General features: G+C 48.2%; 4 protein-coding genes and 1 non-coding gene across 6 annotated transcripts; 2 read left to right on the plus strand and 3 right to left on the minus strand.

The window, feature by feature from the left end:
- Positions 1–464: 464 nt before the first annotated feature.
- serping1 (serpin peptidase inhibitor, clade G (C1 inhibitor), member 1) lies at positions 465–5,825 on the minus strand. 2 transcript variants are annotated; one of them, XM_048995577.1, is made up of 11 exons: positions 5,669–5,825; positions 4,504–4,636; positions 4,072–4,135; positions 3,670–3,961; positions 3,005–3,310; positions 2,706–2,918; positions 2,459–2,602; positions 2,049–2,252; positions 1,829–1,968; positions 1,407–1,629; positions 465–1,049 (listed from the first exon to the last, which is right to left on the minus strand). In XM_048995577.1, the coding sequence occupies exons 1-11, from the start codon at positions 5,808–5,810 to the stop codon at positions 793–795; spliced, it is 2,118 nt and encodes a 705-aa protein (XP_048851534.1). In that variant the 5' UTR covers positions 5,811–5,825; the 3' UTR covers positions 465–792. The 2 variants fall into 2 exon arrangements, with proteins under 2 accessions (XP_048851534.1, XP_048851535.1); XM_048995578.1 differs by lacking the exon at positions 5,669–5,825 and adding an exon at positions 4,832–5,179 and having other exon boundaries at positions 4,504–4,608.
- Positions 5,357–8,257, plus strand: tmem134 (transmembrane protein 134). The gene is made up of 8 exons (XM_048995582.1): positions 5,357–5,536; positions 6,046–6,275; positions 6,367–6,434; positions 6,524–6,610; positions 7,262–7,338; positions 7,500–7,544; positions 7,640–7,693; positions 7,941–8,257. The coding sequence occupies exons 2-8, from the start codon at positions 6,090–6,092 to the stop codon at positions 8,021–8,023; spliced, it is 600 nt and encodes a 199-aa protein (XP_048851539.1). The 5' UTR covers positions 5,357–5,536; positions 6,046–6,089; the 3' UTR covers positions 8,024–8,257.
- A 2,106-nt stretch (positions 8,258–10,363) lies between these two features.
- On the plus strand, positions 10,364–15,004 carry LOC125720325 (aryl hydrocarbon receptor interacting protein). Its single transcript, XM_048995581.1, has 7 exons — positions 10,364–10,521; positions 11,508–11,690; positions 11,869–12,057; positions 12,209–12,385; positions 12,839–12,980; positions 13,161–13,399; positions 14,240–15,004. The coding sequence occupies exons 1-7, from the start codon at positions 10,399–10,401 to the stop codon at positions 14,243–14,245; spliced, it is 1,059 nt and encodes a 352-aa protein (XP_048851538.1). The 5' UTR covers positions 10,364–10,398; the 3' UTR covers positions 14,246–15,004.
- A 55-nt stretch (positions 15,005–15,059) lies between these two features.
- Positions 15,060–18,306, minus strand: cdk2ap2 (cyclin-dependent kinase 2 associated protein 2). The gene is made up of 4 exons (XM_048995583.1): positions 17,226–18,306; positions 16,726–16,817; positions 15,774–15,894; positions 15,060–15,239 (listed from the first exon to the last, which is right to left on the minus strand). The coding sequence occupies exons 1-4, from the start codon at positions 17,278–17,280 to the stop codon at positions 15,172–15,174; spliced, it is 336 nt and encodes a 111-aa protein (XP_048851540.1). The 5' UTR covers positions 17,281–18,306; the 3' UTR covers positions 15,060–15,171.
- Positions 17,927–17,998, minus strand: trnaw-cca (transfer RNA tryptophan (anticodon CCA)). The gene has a single exon. It is a non-coding gene; the product is annotated as a tRNA-Trp (tRNA).
- Positions 18,307–19,239: the final 933 nt, after the last annotated feature.

Here is a 19,239-nt window from a genome sequence, read left to right on the forward strand (position 1 = left end):
TAAATGAAACAATTATTAAGCATTAAACCTTTATATTGTTGCCCCCATAGATGTATAAAGTGGACATTTTATCACCTGTAATAATACTCACTTTGCGACTTTAATACAGGCAGCTCTCGACTGATGTATGTAATTCATTCCGCATAACAAGAGTAGGTTTACCTTACCAAACTATTCAAGACACCTTACAGGACACATAAGCAAAAAAAGAATTAGTAATATTAAATTAATGCAATAAGTGTGAATTTACTTACAGGCTTATGCTGCCTTCTGTGTTTTTTTGCCGGATTTACTTAAGTTGATCCAACTCTCACGAGCTGTCAGTTCTTTGATAACAGCAGCAGTAACATTGGCTGGTGCTCACATGCAGGAAATCACACACTTTGAAGTGCATCCCATATTTACCATTTAGCTATGCAGCATTTTGTCAAACGTTAGCACCCATATTAAATACACATATGAAATTTTATTCAATCAGAAAGTGGTTTAATTTGTGTGTGCTGGTGTTTATTGCACAATAATTACAAATTATTAATGTTGTAAAGCTGTTATGTCAGATACAATGAAAGTCATCACCGAAACAATACACATGCAAGACATTTTTTCTAACATTTTAACTTGATTACTCATTTTAATTACTTCAGTTTTGCGCTTTAAATTTTTCTAGCATAGGACATCCTCAGTATATTCCTGCTGCTAGCTGCAGTTAAATGAGAAAAGCGATTAGACTCTCTCCATGACTCGCTCTGACTCACACTGCGACTCCACCTTTGACTGCCCTGATTGGTCTTTTCAGGGTTTCATGACCCTCCCCAGGAACAGGGGACATTCAGCCTTATCGCTCCACAGCAGAAAGCTGAAGGGCCGCAGCGCTGAGAAGGACAGGAAGTTCCGAGAGTAAGAGAAAGCGGTGGCAGCGCCAGCCTCCACGCCTGTCTCCGTCAGCGACAGGAAGGAGCGGTGAACTGCCTCCCCCAGCACCAGGGGGGGGTCCACATCCTCTGAGGAGAGGCCACACAGGTTGGGTGTTTCAAAGAGCTCCTTCAGGCCTGGGACAGAGAAGAGGATGTAAGCAACGTGTTCACAGACCCAGATCCACAAGGAGACACACAGACACAGTCAGGGACACAGGGGACCAGAGACAGACAGGCAGAAACACAGAGGCACACAGTGGCATAGACAGGCGCAGAGACACAGGGGGACACAGTCACACAGACAGGTGCAGAGACACAAACAGGTAGAGAGACACAGGGGGACACACACAGAGACACAAACAGACACAGAGACACACAGACAGGGACATAGGATACACACAGACTCAGTCAGAGATACTGGGGACACAGACAGACACAGGGGGGAGAGACAGATACAGTCAGGGACACCGGGGAACACAGACAGCCTCAAACCTATTTTTTCCAGAAGGTCCATTAAGTCTGTGTTGATGTCCAGCTTAATTTTGGGTAGGGTCACTTCAACCAGCTGGGGGAGCTCCTCTGTTGCCATTTTAACTATGCCCTTTATGACTTTCACAGTCATTTTGCTCTCCATCTTCTGCAGGTCAGAGGAAGAAACGCCTTCCGGCAGCAGCACGAACAGACGGGCCTGGCCAGAAAGGGAGAATGCTGCCACCTAGTGGTGAAAGGCAGCAGAGAACCAGAAGATTAACCAGAGTAATTAAATGGAATGAAATGGTACATAATTAAGACATGCATGCCGTGTGTGTGTGTGTGTGGAGTTTGCATGTGTTGTGTGAGTGGCCTCTGATCCCATCTAGGGTTTCCCCCATCCAGCCCCACCCACCCGTCCCCTGCAGTAGACTGGCGTGTACCTCGGCCTCCAGCTCAGCACTGTAAAACAACGTCATCTTGTACTTGGGGCTGTACAGCACAGGCACGCTGACCATGTCCCCAGAAGCCATGACGAAATGCGACTCCTTCTTGGCCTGGCTGAACTGCACCTGCCACTTACCTGTAACAGAGTACATGCATGTCCAGCCGCAGGCGGAGAGGCCCGACGCAGCACTCGCATGTCTGAGCCTCAGCACTGACCTATGAAATAGACGGTGCTCAGTAAGACCAGCTGGGTCTGCTGAGGAAGGTAATCCACCAGATTCCTGATCTTCTGGTTCGTCTTTCTCGCCACCCAGTCGTTGATCATCCGGACATTTTGTTCGCTGCTGTTGCCCAGCTTCTCTGGCAGGACGCCATAAAACTTCTCTGACTGGTTGATGAACACCTCGTTCAGCTGCAGCTCTGCGGCCAGTCAGAGAACGAGAGCACGTCAAGAAGCAGGTCTGCTCGGGGCTCGGGGGATTTTCATCGAAATGACAAAAAGAACCACACTACCAGTGCGCATCACAATGAGTCACTGGGAAAATTCTGTGAATGGACAATTGATGCTAAGTTTGACCCAGAAGTGGAATAAATGCACGGGGCGGGGGGGGGGGGGGGGACTGTACCGGGACTGTGGTAGATCTGTGACGCCACCTCAGCAGTGTCCAGCAGCACCTCCCTCATCTTCCTCATCTCCTCATGAAGGCACGGGGTCTGGTGTGGAAGGCGGAGGGCCGTTTCCAAGGAGATGTGGGTGGAGCCCTGGGCCCCTGGCGGGAGCAGCAACACGTCACAGAACAGCAGAGGGCATCGCTCACTCCCGGCAACATCGCCCTGAGCACTGAAGACTATGCCAGCCTCTCTCCGTCTTACCCAATAGGATGTGAGTCAGGGCCCAAGCTATGCTGATAGGTGAGAAGAGCAGGTTCTCGGAGCTTTTCGATTGGCTGAGGAGAGAGTACAGCTCTGCTGCGAACTCGTTGAGGGACTCCTGCAGAATGCCTCTCCCGGAGCCACTGGGGGTGTCTTCGCAGTGTTCCCACAGAGCTGTATCCTGCTTGGCCGCACAGCGTGGGGGGGGTGGCTCTGTAATCAGGGCAGTGGGCCGTCAGGGCTTTGCCTCATGGCATGCGAAGGATGCAGGCCCCGTCTGCAGAACTCTCCACACTGACCTCTGACGCGCAGCTCCACCTTCTGCTGCTGCTCTTTGCCGTTTCCGTCCCAGTAACAGAGGTATGTTCCGGAATCCTCCATTTTGACTTTGTTCAGCACCATGGTCGCACTCTTGCCAGGGGGTTTGCTTAGGAAGGATGCCTCTCCTCCCTCTCCCCTTTCCGTGAGCTCCTGGAACACTTCCTTTTCTCTGTCGGTTTTTCGGCGCCAGCCCACCATGTTGTTCCGGGGGGCGGCACAGGGCAGCTGGACGTCCTCCCCGACCACGGCCTCCAACACCTCCACCTGTTCCAGATCCAAGTGCCCTAAGGGTAGGGGAGAGGGTGCGTGGAGTGAAACAAGCAGCAGAAACTCACAATTCCCTGCCAATGAACAAGCAGATATGCAGATGATCTGATGCTAAGCAGTGGATGTTTCTGGCTAAAATTTGCCAAATAACTTTAACCTACTGTGAAGGTCAACATGCAGAAATGCCTGAGGACCAAAGACATTTCTGAGGATTATGTCATGATACCGAGCACTGGGCGGCGCCTGCAGTGTTCCATCACCGTGAAGCGCTGAACCTCTACATGGCTGTGCGTTTCAGGATGTGCTTGCTGCACCTTCTGGATCATACCCAAAGCAGTGAAAGCAGCTGACGTTTAGCTTGTGTGAAGGTTCATACCCACAACATAGATGATGTATTCTGCCCTGAGCTTCAGCTTCTGATTGTCCGCCACCCCCTCCGTCACACACTCGTAGGTGCCTTCCTGGTCTGCTTGGATCTCCTTTAGGAGCAGCCGCTGATCCGTTTGACTGGAAAAGTCCGGCAGATGGGAGGGGGTCTGATCCCCTCCTGAGAGGGGCTTGCGGCTCCAAGAGTGATGCTTCCCATCAAGCTGCTTGCTGAAGCCCAGGAGACAGTCCAGGGCTAGAGTGGAACCATCCGGGACGTGTAGAGTCATGGGGTAAGCGACCTGGGGGTGGCGCAGGCAGAGGAGACATCAGCAGGTGTCTCTAGAGGAGCGTAAGTAGCCTCCCAAGAAGATACCGGTAACGGGGGGGGGGGGGGCACTGGCGTGTTTACCTGTGCAAGGAAGAGCAGGGAGAAAATACGGAGGGCAACCGGGCCACACATCCTGAACGGGAATCTGAAAGGGGAGTGGGAGGGAGAGAGACAGACAGAAACAAACAGAGAGAGAGAGAGCAGCAGAGATAGATAAAGAGAGAGGGCAATCATCATGTCACAAGACAACTAAATGACATAGATCTTCATGGTAGCAATGACAGCTTTAATACGTATTTAATATTGTTTCCTTACTGCACCTGACTACTTGTGGTTTTATTGTACTTAATATCATCACGGAAACGTCTGTGTTAATTTCCGCCCGTTGGTACTGGTATTTATAGCTAGAAAGGGATGAGACTTAAGAGCAGGACGCATCCCTTAGACCGCAATACCGCCATGGTCAATGCTACCACCAGCAGTACATCTGTCATGAAGTCTCACAGTTCTCACCTTGGAAGACCAGGCAGAATCTCTCTGGAGCCTGTCCGTCCGTCCGTCCGTCCGTCTGTCCTTGCCCTACAATGAGGCCGACGTCCGCCTGGACCAATCATTAATCTGTTTGGTGTTGACATTGAAATGGTGCCTGTTTACATGGGACATGTCCAAGCTGATTTACTGAAAATCATGAGGCTGCTGTTTGGCAATTAGTAACTCTTCTGATGCAGCTGCCAATTTCAAAGGGCTGTTTTGACTTGTTCCAGTAATTCTGAAGGTATAACAGACCCAGAATGATTTTGTCTGTTATTCCTTTTCTTTTAAGAAATAAAATCCATCTTACCTTGAATTGTATATGTATTGTTCTTACGTTGCTTATTTCTTAGATGCGGGCTGTTTCGTAGATCTTTTTTTTTTTTAAATAATAATAATAATCATAATTCACCACAATAAGCTGAAAACACAAATCTTGATATGTTTATTAATCGTGTAATCATGTCCTTATGCGACAAACATGAGTTTACCAGTTCAGTACAGTATCAGTACACCATGTTTGTCTCTTATTATTGGAGAATAGCAGGGTTTTTTCTATACAGATATAGCACAGTAGTGTCTTCTATGGATTACCGAAGCAATTTCTGTAAACGTCATCGTACGGAAATGTTTACATTATGCTTTTTGGAGAAAATAAAAAACATAACGTAGAGGCCCTGTTTAATATTTAATTACGAACTTTCTTTTACAAGCAGGAAATAAAATGAAATCCGACCATTTGTAATACTATTTGTTTTAGGATATTTCGATCGTTCGATTGGTTGTGCCTAGTTTCAGCAGTCGCACATTAATACAGGCATGAGCAACCGAGCGCCAATCGCGGACGGAAGTTCAGAACAAAAACTTCAGAAAAGTCTGATAAGGCTTTATAACTCAGGGCTGTAGCAATCATAAGAAATACGGCTGCACGAGACCGAACACTGTAAAAATGATCTGAGAAGTATGATTAGCCGGATGAAAGGCGACATCGCTCAAGTTGGACGGAAAGTTGAAAGTAAGTTGTTTGTAAATAAAGTGGCTAAAGTAGCTAAGGTTAGCCCAGAGTAAGAGAAACACAAACTCAGCAGTTTGAGAAGTACGCCGGTAAGAGGCTGATTATCTTAACCATGAGCCTTGGAAATCTAACCTGTTTCAGCAACGTTAAATGGGATTTGTGCTCCGATACTGAGATCTTTGAAGCCTTTTTTATTGTTGGGCTCGGTTCTGGTGCAGCCCGATATCTGAGTCGGCGTTGACCAGAGATTTTGGAAGAAGAAACACAGGGTCATTATATAAGAATCATCACGTCCCTTTTAAATAAACATTGTATAAGAGTCTGTATGAGAATGATAATGCGATTCTAACTTTCTGTGTTCCGTACTAAAGAATAACGTCTAAAACAATACAATGTCTGCGATTCGTTACTAAGCATTTCACCAGGGGCGCCGTAATGCTTTTATGCAGCGCAAAATCTCGAGCCCAGCCCCTGCTTCTAACTGTAACCGTCTGCTGTGACCCCTACAGTGCCTGTCAGTCATCACGCCCGCAGGCTCTGATTGGCTGACACCATGACGTCAGAATTCAGCATCGATGATGCGTTTGCCTTGGAGGGAGAGGACGAAGTCGAGCACAACAAGGAGAGAGAAGCAGGAGATGGCGGCTCCATGAGCTTTGGCCCCCTGTCCTTCTCCAAACCTCAGGGTCTCCCTGTTGCTGTGGCGGGCACCCCGGACCACAGCTCCCTGAAGTACCAGGTAGCTGTCCATCCTCGTTGTCGCACATATTCCTGTGTGCATTTGGAGTCTGATATGGCAGTTTAACCCCATCCTCTCCATCTCCTCCCAGAACTTGGAGAACGAGGATGCCCTGGGCAGTAACGGCAATTCATCTTTCAATAACTTCTTCAAGATCAGGTCCGTGAGTGAGAGTCGGGGGGGTGGGGCCACAGGGAGCAGCCTTCATTTCCTGTGTAACATGTCCCCGTCTCTGCCTCCGTCCCCAGTGATCCAGCCACACTGTCCTATTGCAGCTCCCAGTGGTCCTTCAGCACCTTGAGTTCTGTCACCCAGCTCTCCGCCCACTGCTGCAGGTAAACGTCACTTGGAGCGACTATGTCACCTCAGGGTGAAGCGGAGAATTGTCTGCTCATAGTGACATTAGTGAGCTGTGTGAGTCTGCGAGCCCCACCACGGCTGCAAGCCCAGTTGCGAGTCCCACTGCATCTGCAAGTCCCTCCGTGTCTGCGAGTCATGCTGTCTGTGAGCCCCACTGCAAGTCTCGCTGCGTCTGAGTCACAGTCTGTAAGCCCTGCTGCTAGTCCCTCCACATCTATAAGCCCTTCCATCTCGCTGCGAGTCCAGTTGCGTCTGCAGGGCTCGATCTGTCTGAAAGCCCTACGTGAGTTTTGCTGCGTCTGTGAATCCCACTGCAAATCTCGCCACATTTGCGAGTCCCACTGTGTCTGTGAGCCATGTTGCCAGTCTCATGGTGTCTGTGAGCCATGTTGCCAGTCTCATGGTGTCTGTGAGCCACACTGCGAGTCCCGCTGTGTCTGTGAGCCACGCTGCCAGTCCCGCTGTGTCTGTGAGCCACGCTGCCAGTCCCGCTGTGTCTGTGAGCCACGCTGCCAGTCCCGCTGTGTCTGTGAGCCACGCTGCCAGTCCCGCTGTGTCTGTGAACCCTGCTACAAGTAAAAATGCTAAATAGTTTGTTGTTCTCTCCCTGTCCCTCTCCTCCTCAGCTGGACCTCTCATCCTCTTGTGAAGAAGAACAGGAGAGTGGTTCTGGCCTCCTTCCTACTGCTCATCATCGGAGTGGGTGAGTATCTCCATATCGATGTCACCACCATGTTGGTTGCATTACGTCATCATCTGCCAGTGTGTAGAGGCATAGTTGTGCAGTGAAACATCATGTGTCAGCCAGAATCAATCCTGCAAAGTCGGGCTTACTGTTCCCTCTCTGTCTCCCCTTCCCCCCAGCCCTCATTTTCACAGGCATCGTCATACAGCTGAATCCACATGCAGGTGGGCCTTGCTCTCTCTCGTATGCTAGAGTGCTGACTTCTGATTTTTGAAGGAGTGGCTGCTCCTTGACCTTTAACCTTTCCAATTCTTCCCAGGTGTCTCCAGTGCCATATTTTTTGTGCCTGGCTTTCTGCTGTTTATTCCAGGAGGTATGTAGCTTTACCTTTTTACTGCTGTTTCTGTTTAGTTCTGGTCGGACTGCCATTCAGTCTAAAAACAAATGTCCAGTTAATGCAAACCTGTTAATCAGCAGTAGACATTCGGCTTCACAAATGGGTTTGGAAAATGATTCTGTTTTGTTTTGTGCTGTGCCTCTGTGCTGTGCCTCTGTGCTGTGCCTCTGTGCTGTGCCTCTGTGTCCTGGTTCTGCACTGACGCTGTGGCTTTCCTGCTCAGTGTACCACGTGATCTACATCACCTGTGCTCTGCGTGGACGCCGAGGCTTCAGATTCTTCTATCTGCCATATTTCGAGAAGTGAACTGTCCTCCTCACCTCTGAGGCAACAGCGAGAAGATGAATTTTGGGCTGTTTTTTTTTAATTTGATTTAGCCTTTGCTGCATTTCCCAGCTTGTAAGTACTGACCACTACTAACTCCTGACCACTGAAACTGATGAACTTCCAGACTTGACTATGTAAAAAGAGGACTTTGTCTTGGTTTTGTTTCATGTGATTTAATTAACTGTGACACTACAATAAATCTGTTTATATATATATATGTATATATATGTATTACTTTTAAAATGGCCCCGGTGTCCTGCTTGGAGACCCCCACCCTACATTTTTATATACAGTAGAAGTTTGGAACTCAAACGCCTCTTAACTCCACTAACTCGAACGTCAAACTGGTCTGTTGAATTTTATCCAACTTGTATCCCGACCAACATCTTGGTACTCAACCGTTCCTCCTAAAACTTGTATGGGTAGAGACGCATTCAACTGGACTTCGGGCCTCAAATGGGTCGGTTGAGAAATATCTAACCGCGACTTGACCGAAAACTCGCAACACGGTAAACCAAAACAGACCAGCTAAAACTTGTTTGGATCGAGATGCGTCTCCCCTTCCGAACAATTACCCCTCCCTCCATCCCTCCTCTCCAACTGCCACTTTCGATACGCTATTAGCTCACCTAAATACAGGTAAAATGCCCACAGTTTCTAATTTATTTCATTTTTATTGCTTTTGTATGTGTTCTTTTTCAAGTGTATTAGTTTTATATCCATTGTTAATGATTTTTATCATTAGGTAGGTAGGGTTAAATAGGCAGTCATTTGGGGGTCTGGAATGGATTAAATTCCTTTACATTATTTCTATTGAGGAAATTCGACTTCGATCTTATGCAAATCGCAGGGTGACCAGCCTTCTGGAAAGAATTAAGTTTGTGTTCCAAGGTACCACTGTATTTGCATATTTTTCTCCTCACAGGAGGCTCTCCCGAGGACGGACTGTGGTGTAATTTATAAGAATGATATGTTATAGCCGGCTTACGTAAGGTGATACAGTGACATGCAGATGAGCCAGCCGATGTTGTTTCCCCGCGGTTCTGCACTGTAAAATCTAATGTTGAGTAAATGACTCATTTTAACCTAAGTGTCGTGGACAGGACATATTCATCCCATAAGCAGAGGTGGCAATTTCAGGTCCAGAAAGTAAAAATCCAGGCCATGATTTACTTTCAACCAACCAGTTCAGTCCTCTGTGACTCTTTATGCTCAATTGGCTGGTTGAAAGTAAATCATGGTCTGGATTTTTACTTTCTGGGCCTGTAATTGCCACCTCTGCCCATAAGCAAAGCATGGCTGTAGCCAGCATATATGTACGAATTCAGTTTGACATGCGCTCAAAAACTGACATTGATCTTAAATGTAAGTGTAGGATTGTTTTTGTCATTATAAATGTTCATTGAAGTGATACCAGTGGGGTAAGAATTCTGTTTCGAAGACAGACATTTTTGGCTGACATAATTCAACAGAAATGTAATTTTCTGAAGTGGTGTGTGCGCCCTGCATCGGGGTTGGTATCCCTGGCTTGTTCCCTGCTTGCACCCATTGTTTCTGGGATTGGTTTTGGAGCCCCTGCCACCCTGAATAGGACAAGCAGTCACAGAAAATGGATGGCTGGAAACAGTAAGTGCAGCCTTGCAGTGCATACAATATCTGCCGAGTGAGAGGAAGCTTGGCCCACTCTCTCTCTCAATGCCGTCATGTCAGCCAGTATGGCAACTGCTATAGCAGGCACCTTCATTAAGGGGACATAACAAGAATGGTGTGACTGAGGGATAAGTATCTGAGAGGGGAGAAATAAAGTTATAGGGTCCAGGGCTAACTGCTGTCCAAAACCAGGCATGGTCTTGCTGAGTGTTTGGATTAAGTCTTCGAGCATCTGTAAGGACAAGCAATGACCATTGGCCTGAGGATTTATCTGCACAGGAGTAACATCCAGGTGAGAGGCATAGGAAAGATGTGGCTTAATAGAGGTTTTAAGAACATTTGTAGGTATAATTACTATACACATTGTATAGTGGCCACCAGAAGCATAAGTTAACAGGCAAGGTAGACACATATTATTGTGGTTGAGTACTTTAATTGGATGGTAAATTTAAAAATAAGAATGGAAAATATGCCATGACTACAGTCACAGTGACTGTCATAGTTGCTTGTATACAGCATTTTAAGTGAGCTTTAAGAAGCAGATGGGAAGCAACCATAAATGCTGCTTCGTATTTTTTCAAAGCACGACGGGATCTAGCCCTGTGCGAAAGTTTCCGATCTTTGTCCGAACATTCTCGATTGTTCCCCCATCTCTTCCGATCTTTATCGATTTTTCCCGAACTATTCCGAACCTTCTCGAGCGTATGTATATTCCAGTGCAAACAGGGATGGAGGAAGTCGCCCTAAAACTGAGCAAGCTAGGAATCCAAAAACGAGTCATTAGTCCTGGTAAAGGGGACCTGCCAGTATTTCCTGATGGAACCAAGGTGAGAGAGCTGATCTTAAGAAAAAAAGCGCCGCTGCAGAGCAACGGGGATGTCATTCTTTGTTATAGCTAACTATAGCCGTAAAGCACAGGGCGTCAGACAGACAATGTGCAGCTTCCTGTCACGTTTTTGTCGTTTTGAAATTGCGAAAGTCAGACTTTAGCGGACAGTATTTTTTAGTCTTATTGCACCACTAGACAGTATTTCATTTGAATTTCTTTTTGTTAATACATGTTTTCGCATCACTTAATTTTACTCCTAAAAAGATGGCGGTCCAAATCTAAGATTCATGTTTTTCTCTCTCATGATTGGCGAGATCCTTCGTTCTGTGGAGCTATTGGTCTATGAATACGTCAAGTAAAAATTAACGTTCCGTCGTCGCTCTCTGCATGCTCATTGGTGCCACGCGATGCCAGTCAGTGTCAGACTAGCTCTCTAATTGGATGCTCCAGTAGACTTGCACTCTAATAGCCATTCAGCGTACACTGTGAGATGATTGTAAACTTCCGGGGTGGATCTTGCCGCCAAGCGACATTCTTATTATTTTCCCTACGTCCGAAATAGATTAGATTTTCTTGTGGGAATGGGGGACATATATTTGCGTAAATAACGTGGGGTATACGGTAGTGATGTTAGTGTTGTTTTTTTTTTGTTGTTTGCTGTCATGCCTAGTTTGAAAATTAGTTGACCCAGTCGCAGCAGTCTTTTTCATTGGCTGTTGTAAATCGACAGTTACACAAACCTCGTTTTCGTGAAGATATTTCCGTTATGTATAGGTTCAGCTTTTCCGACTTAGTCGTTAAAATGGAGACATACCTTATTTTACGAACGAGCACACGAAAAAGCAATCTCCCGAGAACACTGCTCCCGTCCAATCGCCATGTCGTGTTACCGTGCCAACGCTGACCGTACCCAAAGAGGTTATAAATCATCGGACACATTTCCCCCTTTCTCCTCTCCTCTCATGTGCCACATTTACCCCGCAGGTTGTCTTCCACTATCGCACCAGTCTGTGTGATGGCAAAGTCCTGGATGACTCGCGGATGATGGCTGGCTGCAGCAAACCCATGGAGCTCATTCTGGGGAAAAAGTTCAAGCTGCCTGTGTGGGAGAATGTGGTGACCACCATGAAAGAGGGAGAGATCGCCGAGTTCACCTGTGACACTAAGGTATGTGCCCGTCCAAGTGGGCGGTATGTTTGCGTCCTGCAGTTTGGCGCTAGTTCACATCTTTTAGCTGATTGAGCTCCTTTAACTTCCTGTTTGCTGGTTCCCAAGAGCTCCTGTGCTTTTGCTGGTGCCAGGTGTGGCCCCGAGTCTGTAGTGCTGACTGTGTGGTTCCCTGCAGCACACAGTCATGTACCCACTGGTCTCCCAGTCCCTGAGGAACATCAGTATGGGTAAGGACCCCATGGAATGGCAGAGACACTGCTGTGGCATGGCTCAGATCCACTCCCATCATTCTCTGGGGCATGAGGACCTGGACCATCTGCAGGCCACCCCGCAGCCACTGGTCTTCTCGTTGGAGCTCCTGCAGGTGAGGGAGGCTGGCTGTATACACAGCTATGCATCTCGTGCTTTGAATGAGGCAGCTGAAAGTTTCCTTTATTTTGACTGGAAACCTGCCCAGAACAGCAAACACTGTCCAACGGCTGCCGTCCTCAGCACCTGTCGTCTCCGTTGCCTAGGTCCTGCCACCTGGGTCTTTCCGGTTGGACACTTGGGCCATGACGGATGAGGAGAAGTTGCAGGTGGTGCCCCAGATTCACGAGGAGGGCAACGTGCTCTTCAAACAGGGGGAGATTGCAGCAGCTGCCGAGAAGTATCACAATGCCATCGCCTGCCTGAAGAATATGCAGATGAAGGCAAGTATGGGGTTGGTGTTTCATGCTGTTACCTACCAGATGTAGCACTGCTCTGTTGCCAGGGGGTGGGCCACAACACTAAAATGCACAGACGTTTCGCCAAGCCCCAGCTTTGGAGCCATACTTCTGTGCATTTTGCAGACAGGAGGCTCATAGGAATATAATTTACACAAAATGTTCTGAGGGCAGAAGGAAAAGTGATTGCTTCAGAGAGCCAACCAATGAAATGTCTTGATACCACCTCCTTTACAATCTGATTGGCTCAGAGAGATAACCAAGCATCTTTCCTCCTACCCTCAACTGTTTTGTCTAAGTAAAACTCCCATGAGCATACAGGAGGAGCTTCAGGTGTGAAAGTTTGATTACAAGTAGAGCTGGTTGGAGCTGTAAAGCTTGTTTCCTGTGAGATATTTAAAAAGAATTGGCATTGTTTGCCACTTGTCATTCAATAAGGAGCGACCTGGGGACGAAGGCTGGATCCAATTGGACCTTATGATCACACCGCTCCTCCTTAACTACTGCCAGTGCAAGCTGATGCTTGGGGAGTATTACGAGGTTCTGGACCATTGCTCATCTATACTGTATAAATACGAGGGTGAGTTTATCTAATTTCACTAACCTGTATTGCGGTTGGAGGAGGCTGAACTTGTCCTCCCATTAGCTGGTTGATTTAACACTTGGGTAGTAGACCCTGGCATTGTCACGTTACATTGGTCTGTTACCCAGACAGTGGGGGTGGAGCCTTATGCCCCTGTCCCACCTCCTCCTTCCACAGACAATGTGAAGGCCTACTACAAGCGGGGCAAGGCGCACGCAGCAGTGTGGAACGAGGTGCAGGCCCGTGCCGATTTCGCCAAGGTGGTGGAACTAGACCCCTCGCTGGAGCCCTCTGTGGCAAAGGAGCTGCGGCTGATGGAAGAGCGCTTGAAGGAGAAGCAGAGGGAGGAGAAGAACCGGTTCAAGAACCTTTTCAGCTACAGCAACACCTCGTCTGGCTCGGCCACCGCCACCAGCGTAAGTGTGTGTCTCCCCCTAGAGGCTGCCATCCTCGTTTCCTCACTGTTGGCTTTCTGCAAGTGGGCGAGCAGCCGGCAGCATCGCGTCACTGGCAAGCTCGTGCCATTAGGGTGCCAGTGCATGTCATCATAAATTCTTAGCTGTTATCATAAATTGTCTTAATGAAAGAAAGTCATTTATATATACCCAAAGCACTTTACAAGGTGGATTGACGCAGTGGTTGTATTAATGGGTTCGAACATGGAGGAAACCATATGACCTCAGAGAGTCAGGACCTCAGTTTTAGGTCTCAGGCGAAGGACCAGCTTTCCTGGTTGGTCTCCCATCTAAGTTCTAGCCAGGCCCAAACCTGCTTAGCTTAAGATGGAGTACAGAACTTCAGATGGGGCGCGGTGTCACAGCATAGGATCAACCAATGAGCAGCAGCCCTGGAGTGGAGAGGATTATGGGCCTTGCTCAAGGGCCCACAGACATGTGACTGTCTTGCTGAAGTTGGGACTTGAACCAGTGAGCTTCAGGCACAGAGATCACAGGCACCGAGACACAGCCCACTGAGCCACTAACCAGCCGTGAGTTTCTTGGAGCTTCTTGGGGAAATACTCCTAGGATATTCTGGGTATGTAAATTCACCTCATGGATATTCACAATGCCGGGCTATGATTGGCCGACAGTGTTTCTGTGAGGGACACATGCCCTGGGTTCGAGGGCCCTAAGTGCTCAGCATGTGACCCTCACACAGCAGCTTAGGTGGGATGTATCTGCCTCCCCCATGTCTCTGGGGAACTCTGCAGCCACGATTGTCACTGCTAAAGTTCCCCTGCCGCCATCCTCTTTCAGGGCTGACAGAGGACGGGATGGGTGTGAGGAACGACGGCAGACGCTGTCCAGAGAACGCAGCACACCCTACAAGGTGCCAGACGTGACACCTTGGCTTTCAGGTGACCTGAGAAGGGCATTAAGGGCACCTTTTACATTTATAACAACAACAACAAAGCCAGAATGGGGGCCTTTGTCAAATTCCCTTCACTGCTCTGGACACATTATTGTATCCATCTCACTGTAATATATCAATCTGTTTTATTTCCTATTCTTAGTCATCCTGTATACTTAAGCTTTCTGCCTCTTCTCCAAGCGTGTAATTCCTGATGAGTATTTTCCGTTTATTCAGAATGCTAACTGACTGAATTATGAGGCCAGTTCTTAATCACATACCCCGTTCACACGTCATTCTCCCCAGATTGGCTGCTTGTGATCCAATTTGTCGGGTTGAGGTGTAGGGCGACATGCTACCTCTACATGCTCAGCCCACCTTCTCTTCCTGTCCTACCGCCGTCAAGGCTGATGTATTCTTCTGCATAGAATATATGCCGTAGCCAGCTGCGTACCCTAAGCCTCGTGCCTGTAGTTTATGCAGCTACCTACAGTGTAAATTTTCCGCGTAAATCCTACGTCTGTATTCGGCATGTGCGTTTGTTATCCTTGTCATATTTCAAATATTTCATGTAGCCTCTTAATGTTTGATGCATTACTCACCAGCAAGTTTTCCCCCAAATACCCATGTTGTTACCACAAGAAGCCAAATAAAACCCAAAATACACACTTTCCTGCCTGATACCTGTTTTTTGTAACACTGACATGTGCATCAGAGGCACCAAAATGGTTTTTCACTGAAAAACATTTATTGGATCACTAACTGGCAAAAATGTACAAAAAGCAGCGATCTGGTGATTTTACTGGTGGGGTCAGGGGTCACAGGGCAGGGGTTGGGGTTATGCGCGAGCGCTTCTCTCCGTCTCGGCAAGACACTCCCTGACGAGCGCACGGGCGTGGATGATACCTGCAGATAGGGACGGGGGAGTGGACAGAGGAAGGAAGTGACTGAACATTACTGCACTTTAACACTGTACTTGCACTGTACAGTATAGATGTAGTGCCCAAAATCAACACTACGGAGGATTAACAGTGCAATATAGATGCAGTAACTGACTACTGTACTTTAATATTGTAGTGACAGGATTAATACAGTGTAATATAGATACAACTGTACACTATGTACATTAACACAGAGGGTTAATACAGTATGGATACAGTGACTGAACACTACTGTACATAAACACCGTACTGAGAGGATTAATCAGTGCAGTACAGATGCAGTAACTGAACATGACGGTACATTAACACTATACTGAGAGGATTAAACTATAACAAATACACTGGCTCTATTACTAAGCATGTGATTATTTGTATATAAAGTGGTTTCAAGTTTTTTTTTTACCACGTAAAACCAGCCAATTGAAAAGCAAAGTCTAGCTGACCAGCACAGCCATCATCCGATGGCACCGTTAGTGTGGATGGTCGGCAAGTGCAGTACCTCTCTTTAGCCTCTCCATGGCGCTCTTGCTACCAGCGTAGGTGGGCCGGATTTCGCGGCTCATCTCCTCGATGACTGACAGCAGCTCGCTGTAGGTGGAACCCTGGGCCACTTTCACAGGCTGGGAGGAAGACGGGAGCGTCAGGCGGGGGTGTTGGCCCGTGGCAGTCCGACATGCGGCGCGCTGAGGGGTCCAATAATGTCTCCTGGTGCCCAGAGTGGCCCCCACATCCCACCAGATGAACAGCAGCTTTGGTCAGGCCACTGTCGGCCAACCGGCCCGGCATTGTGAATATCCGTGAGGTGAATTTACATACCCAGACTATCCTAGGAGTATTTTCCCAAGAAGCTCCATGAAACCGACACCTAGCACTCTAATGCTGATGATAATGTGAATGTGCGCAGCGGATGTCCACTCTGGACCAGGAAGCCCATGATGGAGATTACTGATGCTGGTGCTGATGCTGCACACTATCGGTGGACATTAAAATATGTCCCATTAAGGCGTTTTTAAAGCTCTGTTACTGAGCTGGGGTGTATCCTGGAAAGATCCGTCACTTGAAAGGCACACGCTGTCTGAGATGTTCTCTTAGCCCATGCCAGCATCATCCCAGCATGCAATTTCAAAGACCCTGCAAAGGAGGGCGATACAGCATGCAACGGTGCAGGCTGAAGCTGCCTGCTGAAGTCAGCCCACACTCCCTCCCTCCCTCCCTTAGAAGACCGATCCAGTTTCCTCCAGGGTGCCTGAACAAAGTAGGCTACACAGGAACCTGGGTGGCACATGAGAACCAGCCCCCTTTTTCTCAGTAGGTATCTTAAACCCTCCAAGGCAGAAGGCGGCATCAGAGAAGATGGATTCACTATGAGACCAATTGCAGAAGGCTAAACAAACATTGTAGCAAAAAAAAAAGTGCAAGTTAAGTAGGGGGGCTTCTATGCAGTACATTACCTGAACGAAGCCCATAGAGGGTGGGCCGAAATCACTGAAGATGGGTCTGAAGGTGGATGAAGATGGCAGAGATGGAGATGGGACACTGGAACCTAGGAGGAGCAAAACCGTGAGAGCACAGCCTAACGACTGAGGTGGAGTGATAATACAGCACAGTACAGATACAGTGACTTAACACTACTGTACATCAACATTGTACGGAAGGTTAATGCAGTCTAGTGTAATACTGTAAATATACAGTGGCCATCTACCCAGGACCGTGCACCGGAAACGGGACCCGTCTAATAAATACCAGCGCTCTGAAATGGAGCCAGGTGGTCACATGCCTCTCCCGATCCCTCCATCTATGCTACGTCCGCACCGCTAATATCCATCCCTGTGACCTCCTTTAATCCGCCAGCCTTATTCTCGTCTCACTTCCTCCCAAAAAGCGCTCTGACCGCCTCCATGACCCGCCGCTCACCGACGGCTGCACGCCCCCGTCCCACACAAACACTGACCGGGCGGGGTGTGGTTCGAGCCGGTGGGAGCGGGTGCGATCGGCTTGTAACTCATCCTGGAAGCCCTCGCCGCCAGACGGTGCTCCGAGGCCGTGTCTTCCCCGGCTCCTCAGCCGGTTGTCTCGCAGCGATCCCCGGCTTGTTCCGCGGTGATGAAGGCACCTGTTCGCGGTGTGAGAGCGGCTTCCGGGTGACCAGCGGTGACCCCCGGCCGGTAACAGTGTAACAATGCCGATAAATATGCTGCTGGCTCGATACAAAGTGACTCCGCCTGCTATATCCTCCAGCGATTCAGTCCAAGTGTTGAAGGCAACAAGAGATTGGCTAAAAGCTGCAGACCCACGGAGCCGAGCACTTTGCTCCCCGGCTCGCCGAGCAGTGGCGGATCCTCACTCCCGGGGTTCTTTGCGCGGCGTGAAGGCGTGGTTTGGCTTTCTGCCTTAAATGCATACAGCTCAAAAAGTTTCCCAAGCAAATAAATAAATTAGATTATTTCCTAATTTAAACATGCAGTTGGATCTTTATAAGTTTTGTATTGTTTTTTCCTGGGTAAATAGACAGGAGCGGAGACAGACTGAATGTCTGCGGACAGCTCAGTCGATAATTTCCCGGGTGCGGTCCCTGCTCGGAATATTGGAGCCGGTTTGCAAAACGGATCTTGGAGATTAAAAACAGTATAAAACCGACAAAAAAAGTGACACTGACCCCGACGTGATTTGAACACGCAACCTTCTGATCTGGAGTCAGACGCGCTACCGTTGCGCCACGAGGTCTGAAAAAGGACGCCGCTTCGCTGGCTTTCATAGTGAACACTCCAGGGACTTCTATTTTATTTCTTAGTGCAAAATGTCTTAATTTGCGTATTCATATACAAACATATTTAGTCTGAGTGACGGGAGTGTCGTGCTTAAAATAAGATTATATGTGCATAGGGTTTGTTGGGTGCGCGTCTCTGTCCCTGTTTAATAGCCATGTGGCTTATTTCCGGCGGTAAACAGACCTGGTAACATCTGAAGTAGACAATAAATAGCGCTCACTAATAATTAATGTCCTTTTTCGATGTGTGGATCAAGGCTGGAGGACGACTGTGACATATTAAATGCTGCACGTGCACGCAGAAGGCGCGCGTGCATGTATACAGAGCTTGTTGCGCGGTACCCGCGCGTCCTCGTTCCTGCAGCCGTGTGTACGTTTGGGTATCGTCCCTCTCCTGGGAACCATTATACGGGAGAGTTGGCAGTGGCAGTCAATCCCTTTAGCCTGTCTTTGTGAGGGGGGAAGGGGGTCAACACGCGCGCAGACACACACACATACACACCCATCCATACACTACCTCACAAAGCTAATGGCCGTTCTCTGAGGCTATTGTGTTCGTGTTTGTTTTCCTCCATCTTTATTGTGGGCTTTGCTCCTCTTGGGGCCAGCAAGTCAGCTGTACAGCGCAGAGCAGTGCCGTTGCCTGCCGAGGCCGGTAAAACAAAGATCACACATCACACACGTTTCTGGGTCCCTCCAGCTTTTGTCCTCTGCATGCGATCCTGAACGCACCAGCAGTAATGGAGGGAGGAATTAATACAGGCATCTCAGTCTGAATTAAATAACGTCCTGCCCATCCATCCATCCATCCATCCATCCATCTATCTATCACACACTCAAAGATCCTGGTGTGATATACATGTTGAAGCAGTAGCAGTGAAAATATTCTACATATTTCAGACCCATTAAATCAGAAATACCGGGACATTTAAGTACCTATTAATAATCAAGGTGTTATGGCCCTCGTTCGTAGTACTTTGCGATGTAAGGATGGAATGACGCGTATACTTTCACACATGCCTGTCCCAGAATGGGTGGTGGTGGCAGGTGTTGCGTAAATTCACCGAAGTTTGGTCAGTGTGTAGATTATCACGGCTAGATTATTATGTACACGGCTTGAGGGCAAGGCCAGCGGGCACGACTCCCCCCCGTCTCACTCAGCAGATTACGCTAATGAGAAGTGGCAGATAACGCCCTG

The sequence above is a fragment of the Brienomyrus brachyistius genome, chromosome 25, assembly GCF_023856365.1.
Source record: "Brienomyrus brachyistius isolate T26 chromosome 25, BBRACH_0.4, whole genome shotgun sequence".
In the NCBI taxonomy this organism is placed as follows: Eukaryota; Metazoa; Chordata; class Actinopteri; order Osteoglossiformes; family Mormyridae; genus Brienomyrus; species Brienomyrus brachyistius.